The sequence below is a fragment of the Poromitra crassiceps genome (genome assembly GCF_964638095.1).
Source record: "Poromitra crassiceps genome assembly, chromosome: 19".
NCBI classification, from domain to species: Eukaryota; Metazoa; Chordata; class Actinopteri; order Beryciformes; family Melamphaidae; genus Poromitra; species Poromitra crassiceps.
In genome coordinates, this window is record NC_139646.1 from 22,508,201 (window position 1) to 22,515,700 (window position 7,500).

The 7,500-nt window shown below is 45.5% G+C and overlaps 1 protein-coding gene across 1 annotated transcript in view; it reads right to left on the minus strand.

The window, feature by feature from the left end:
- Positions 1 to 7,500, minus strand: part of usp43a (ubiquitin specific peptidase 43a) — a 99,621-nt gene that overhangs the window by 47,075 nt on the left and 45,046 nt on the right. Inside the window, exon 3 of the mRNA XM_083656036.1 lies at positions 1,063 to 1,166. Within this exon, the coding sequence (XP_083512162.1) occupies positions 1,063 to 1,166 (104 nt within the window). The remainder of the gene's footprint in view (positions 1 to 1,062; positions 1,167 to 7,500) is intronic.

Genomic DNA, 7,500 nt, shown 5'->3' on the forward strand with positions numbered 1-7,500 from the left:
GTATTGACCACGACATCACTGTGTTGGAGGTTCTATTTAACTAGGGAGCCAGTGTCTCTGACTTCCTGTTCTGTTGGAGGTTCTATTTAAAGACCCAATCAGTAATTTTTTTGAAAATTTTTACTGTAATATAAGATCTTTTTAGTCACAGGACATGGTAGATTGACTTGTAATAGGGAGACTCTCGCCTTTATTTATCCCACACCGCCCTCCATTGGCCAGCCCTGGGACTAAGCAGTTTGTTGCCAGCGTCTCGAGGCAAGATGCGCGCATGCGCTCTACAGCGGCAGCGTTGTGTTCCTGGAAACCAGGAAGTAACTCGATTCGGATTTGCTACGAAAATGATGTTTCACGGAACTATGGATTATTATTTCATCACGTGGTGAGTACCCGATGTCACAACATGTACATAGAGCTTTCTGGCGCTGTGTTTTGTTGACTTTGAACGGCGATATCGTTATCGATACTATTGCACGCAGAGGGCGCAATTTCTCCAATAGCAAAACTTGGAAAAGTTGCTGAATCGGGCTTTAACTAGGGAGCCAGTGTCTCTGACTTCCTGCTCTGTTGGAGGTTCTATTTAACTAGGGAGCCGGTGTCTCTGACTTGCTGCTGTGTATGAAGCCAGTACTAAAGAGAAATCCCCCCTGAATCCTTCGCAGGTCTGTCTGACCTACTTTCTCCAGCTACTGACTCCTAGCCGCCGCAGAGCAAAACACATTCTCACCTGTGCTGAATACCTATTCTCTCTAATGGTATCCAAACACCACCTCAGGACAAGCGCCTGGTGGATTCCAGGCTACATACTGCATAATTGATAAGATACTTAAGATAGTTTCCAAACTTTATTCTCACACAGTAACGGTACGACTTTCAAGGTTCACGCTATATCCTCTTGACACAAATTCCTAAAAATTACAATGTTTGTGAAAATGGATTTCATGTCGGCTGCAACTCAAACACCCTCAAAGGAGTAAGAATCATCCACGCTGTGAAGTACAACAAGCACTTTGTGAGTTTATTAGAATATCTGAACATGCTGTTGGTGTCGGTGCGCCTCACCTGTACTGAGCTTGGAAGTGTTCCTGGACAAAGCTGTGTCGACCTCCAGGCTGCTGTGTGCTGGCTGGCCCGGGGGCAGAGGCTTCCTCCAGGACACTGGGTCCCTGCAGGGGAGGAGGAGAGGCAACAGGAGGGTGTTGTCAGACACCACAGTGCACAGTATCTTAGGTAATCATACAGTATACTGATAGAGATGCACCGATGCACATTTTTTCGGTTCCGATCCGATTCCGATACCTGAATTTGGACATCTGCCGATACCGATACTGATTCCGATACCAAGGAGCTGCAGCCTCCATAGTAGCCGGCTCCTACTGTGACATCAGTTAGTCTTTGGTTTGCGAATCAATTATCTTATAGAATTAGTTACCTGGCTAATAAAATTCCACAATATTCAATTAAACAATTAATAAAGGTCATTAGATATTTACAAAACAATTGATCCACTCAAAATTATTAAGATAACATTCCAACAAATAGGCAACAATTAAACACCGCTGCCACTTTACCACATTAAGGTCAAGAAGTGGGAAACCCCCCAAATATGTACGAGACTAAAATATCTCCAAAACTAAGGACATGTTGAGTTAGCTAACCGCTAAGGTTACTACTGTACCTCACTTCTACTACTACTTACTAGCACTGGATCGGAATGTGGATCAGCGACGTCAGTCCGATATGTGAATTACGTCATATCGGCACCCGATACCGATATCCCATCCCTAATCATTGATCAGTCTTGTGTGTGTGTGTGTGTGTGTGTGTGTGTGTGTGTGTGCACCCTGACATCATTTTTGACATCATCACTGATGAAATACATCATTAGCTAATTAGCTTAATTAAAAAATCTGTCTCCGTCAGGTCACCCGCTGGTGCCCTTTACACCCCCTGAAAGTTTCAGCCCGATCGCACTTGAAACAGCGTAGCTGTGGCCAGACACAGAACTGAAACATACAAACATAAACATCGCCCACATACTCAATTGTATATATAGATAGATAGATGTACGGTTTGTTTTGGAGGTGAATTGCAATGTTTTCCTCGTAGGCATTAGATTTAATTGAGGAAATAAAATGCCACGAATGAATAGAAGCCATTGTGAAGGCCATGTGCTTTGCCTGGTAAGAGTAGAGTGGAGATGGAGGCATGGTAGAGAGAGGAATACTCATTAGGAGACCCAGACTGGCTTTGCTGCTCCATCCTCTATGCAGAACAAACCAGTGTTTTTCACCACACACAGTTGAAAAAGTACCTTCCACCATAAGTAGGTCAACAAGCACTTACAGTAGCTGGACCTTAGAACAAAGAATGCATGCCTACATAGAGAGAGAGAGAGAGAGAGAGAGAGAGATAGAGAGAGAGAGAGAGAGAGAGAGAGAGAGAGAGAGAGAGAGAGAGAGAGAGAGAGAGAGAGAGAATAGTCGGGGGGGGGGGATCAGACATTTAGAGAGTGTGTGTGTGTGTGTCTAGAAAGGGTAGTGGCAGGGAGAGGGAGACAAAGAGATCGAGGTAGAGAGAGAGAGAGAGAGAGAGAGAGAGAGAGAGAGAGAGAGAGAGAGAGAGAGAACCTCTTTGTCTAGGACCAGGGAACAATGAATGAATAGCACCAGAACGTTGTTCCAGCTCTAACATTGTCGGCCCAAAATAGATGTGGGGGGCCGGCCACAGCAATAACAAGTGAATACTAATATCCAAGAGGACAGTACGCTGTTCAATAGACCTTTCTCACAACTTCCATGATTGGAATTTGGAAACCCTCATTAGTGTTTCGCTTGCACCTGTGTTTACCCTGCCTTTTCGACACAAAATGGCCCCCGTCGAAAAGGGTCTATTGTCACATTTGGGTGTAAAAATAAATAAATAAAAGAGTCTGAACGCTAACAGATCTAGGCCATATTCAACTGCCTCCTGTTGCTCTGGGACAACTTTAGTGCTGCTGGCATCTAACATGCCTTAGGCGCTGTCACTGATTTTTAGGATTTCGATTTCAGAGCTTATCAGGCTACAGCTAATACAGCTACATTGTTCTCTAAATGACTGTGGTCAATGTAAGGAGTCCCCTTAAAGGAACACTCCGCCCATTTTCAACCAGCTTTGTATCATTAGAACATCAGTAGTATATCAGAAAACTGTAAACGGTTTTGAAGTCTGTCATTTAATTTGACAGTTATTGAGTGTTAAAAGTGTGGACCAGTGACATCACTGGTCCACACTAACTCAAATTAATAACTCATTAACTCAAATCAACTCTCAATAACTGTCAAACTATTCATCATTCATCTAGTTTGACAGTTATTGAGAGTTGATTTGAGTTAATGAGTTATTAATTTGAGTTAGTGTGGACCAGTGATGTCACTGGTCCACACTATAACACTCAATAACTGTCAAATTAAAATGACAGACTTCAAAACCGTTTACAGTTTTCTGATATACTACTGATATTCTAATGATACAAAGCTGGTTGAAAATGGACGGAATGTTCCTTTAACAAAAGGCCAAGGACAATGACAGATAACAAACAGAGAAAAAGACTGGAGTTACATTTGAGCGTTGGAATGAGTGGCTCTGGTTCTTCTGGGGAACACAAAGTTGACATCTGAAGTAAACACTGTCCCATCATGTGATGATGAGAGAATACCAAAGTGAAGAAATGGTTCACAGAAGAAAAGCAACGTGTCTGACTGCTGAGGAGGAATGGAATGCCACACGTCTCCACTGAAGACTGTGACACTCACACACAGACCCACTTACAATGAGGCAGCAGGTAGGCTTTCATTGTCTCGCTCAAGTACATGTGACCTTCTAGTTTGGTTAAGTCTCACTAACGCTTAGGCCAAAATAGATTTAGAAATATTCAGCTCTGTGACTTGTTATTTGTGAGAATCTCTCCTATATTAGTATTTCTTATTTTCTCCCATTCCATGAATATTGTGGCTTCCCTGCCTAGTGCCTATCAACACGAGGGTCGCAGGTTCGAACCCCCATGTTACCTCCGGCTTGGCCGGACATCCATACAGGCAACAATTGTTGACTATGTCTGTGGGTACTGGGTAGGATGCAGAATTAAGTGTAGGTGTCCTGGTTGCTGCCACTAGTGCCTCCTCTGGTTGGCTGGGGGCGCATGTTCGGGGGGGGAGGGGAACTGGGGAGAATAGCGTCCTGCCGTTGAAACTCCTCGCTTTCAGGTGAAAAAGAAGCGGCTGGACGACGGTGACATGTATCGGAGGAAGCATGTGCTACTCTACAACTCTCCCCAGATCGGCAGGAGGGTGTGGAGCAACAACCGGGATAGCAGGGGGAATTGGTGTATCTACTGTGTATCTAGTGACTTCTGCTCCATAGCACCTTCGCGGCGGTTAGGCACTCAATTCTTTGCTATCAACAAGAAGAAGCATTTCTCCAGGGCAGCCAGTGTAAATCTCTTTGGCCCAGTGCCTCTCTCTCTTGGTCTGCTGCAGAGGCACAGCGCCCCTCCAGAGATCTTCACACACCGAGGCCCCGACATGAAAACATATGTTGTTATCAAAGTCCCACTGATTCCCCTCTACGCCGCAATGTGCCAACGCATCCACGCGAGACATTCTTCAGCAGTCCCCTGCAGTGTGCTGGGGACTGAGCGGGAGTTCCATGGTGTGTGTGTGTGTGTGTGTGTGTACGTTTCAAAGCAAGCCTAAATCACTATAAGAGAGTGTGGGAGCTGCGCGTGCGTCTTGATGGGTGAGCTGAGATGATAGCTGCAGAACATCAGCACGAGAAACTGGAGTGGCAGGTTGGTCTGGAGGTAGAGAGAGAGGCTGTGTAAAAAACCCAACGGCTGCTGGTTTCATTCCTGGCACTAATAGACCCTTTTCACGGGGGCCATTTTGTGTCGAAATGGCAGGGTAAACACAGGTGCAAGAAAACACTAATGAGGTTTCCAAATTCCAATCATGGAAGTTGGAAACCCTCATTAGTGTTTTGCTTGCACCTGTGTTTTACCCTGCCTTTTGGACACAAAATGGCCCCCGTGAAAAGGGTCTACAGATGGGTGTTCTCATGCTAGGGCTGTTGCACCATTATGACTAAAGGGATAATCCCAATTATTTTTATTCAGCCCAAGTATTTGGCTCAGGAAGAAATATTGTTTAATTGCATTTTTGTACCATACCATTCATTCATTCAGTATATTAAATTTTTTTCCAGTGCAGCAGCTTCACACTTACTGTCTGACTCTTATTCGAACGTTGCATATCGAAACATAAACATGCGATTTACAGTTTAGAAGGAATCTCTTACGCTTCAGCCCCTCCACAGAGGGAGGTCGCTGCTCTCCGAATAGGACAAAATACTGCATTTACTGTTGGACTCTGAAGAAGACGCCGTGTGCGTTGAAACGTCAGTCTTTGCACCTTATTAAATAACTTGTGCTCCAGTCTTCTCTTTTGGGTTCAGTCACTTTGCCTATTGAACTGTTTCAATTGACAATTGCCTGTGGTTAATTGTGCAGCCCTATTTTCAACATGGCTGCTGAAGTAACCTGGAAGCACTGAGCCTCAAACTAACACAGAGATGCTGTGCTGCACTCTGAACCTCTGTGAAGATCGGTATGCATTTATGTGTAAAAGTCTATGTGTGGGAGGGGAAGTACAAATTAAATGTGCTTTAAAAACACATGCTGTAGCGGTGTGAGAGACAGTGTGGCTGTGGTGAGCCACCTCAGCTGCAGTCGGGGAGAAAAATGCTGCTTTTGTTGAGACTAAAAATAATCTCCAAAACATAAATAAAGATGCTGATTCAGTTATCATCACCAAGCACATTTCTAATCACTGGCTGCCTCAGAGGCCTTAACACATTCACCTTAGCTGCCAGCAGCATGCTCTGAGTCATCCTTACGCAGGCACACAACAAAAATCGATTCTCCGATTTTGAATCGATTTTTATTTTAATCCTTCGATAATCGATTCATATGTCCAGAGATCGATTTTTTAATATAAAAAAATAAAAAAATAAAATAAAATAAACATAGGCTATAATATTATAGGCTGTGTGTGGTAGTTGAAAGTTTGAAACATAGTTTCAAGTTGACGTTTATTTATGTTAGTAGTTGAAACAAAAACATAAATACTGTAGGCTACATAAATGGAAATGTTTGATCATTAATATCTACTTTTAGAAATGATATATGCTGAAATCAAATCACTGTGCATAATTGTGAAAGTGTCTTTATTGACAGATGAAAAGGCTGTTATTTACCCTTTGTCACCACCTGGTGAGTAAATATATCTGTAAACCATTAAAATTGACAACCGGTCCGCAACTTTTTTTCCCCATGTATCCTTGGCGCAAAAAAAGGTTGGGAACCCCTGTGTTACATAACTGGACAGTCATGTCATTCAGGTTACAGCTCAAAAAACATGTTTCAGTATCACTAACCAAATCGATATTGAAATTAATCGAATCGGAATCGAATCGAATCGGGATTAATCGATTCGGAACCTTGTGAATGGGAATCGAATCGATTCTTGAAATTTGAACCAATACCCAGCCCTAATATGCAAGCGTTGTGGTGGTCAGGATGGATGGAGGGCTGTGTTAGACTGCCAGAGCAGGGAGCCTGGGCCCAGAGAGAGAGGTCTGTGTGGTGTGTACTGTGTACACCTGAGAGCAGGGAGAGAACGGGCCCAGAGAGAGAGGTCTGTGTGGTGTGGTGTGTACGCCTGAGAGCAGGGAGCCCGGGCCCAAGAGAGAGAGAGTCTGTGTGGTGTGTGTACACCTGAGAGCAGGGAGCCTGGGCCCAGAGAGAGAGGTCTGTGTGGTGTGTGTACACCTGAGAGCAGGGAGCCCGGGCCCAGAGAGAGAGAGTCTGTGTGGTGTGTGTACACCTGAGAGCAGGGAGCCCGGGCCCAGAGAGAGAGAGTCTGTGTGGTGTGTGTACACCTGAGAGCAGGGAGCCTGGGCCCAGAGAGAGAGAGTCTGTGTGGTGTGTGTACACCTGAGAGCAGGGAGCCCGGGCCCAGAGAGAGAGAGTCTGTGTGGTGTGTGTACACCTGAGAGCAGGGAGCCTGGGCCCAGAGAGAGAGAGTCTGTGTGGTGTGTACGACTGAGAGCAGGGAGCCCGGGCCCAGAGAGAGAGGTCTGTGTGGTGTGTGTACGACTGAGAGCAGGGAGCCTGGGCCCAGAGAGAGAGGTCTGTGTGGTGTGTGTACACCTGAGAGCAGGGAGCCCGGGCCAGAGAGAGAGAGTCTGTGTGGGTTGTGTACACCTGAGAGCAGGGAGCCTGGGCCCAGAGAGAGAGGTCTGTGTGGTGTGTGTACGACTGAGAGCAGGGAGCCCGGGCCCAGAGAGAGAGGTCTGTGTGGTGTGTGTACGACTGAGAGCAGGGAGCCTGGGCCCAGAGAGAGAGGTCTGTGTGGTGTGTGTACACCTGAGAGCAGGGAGCCCGGGCCCAGAGAGAGAGAG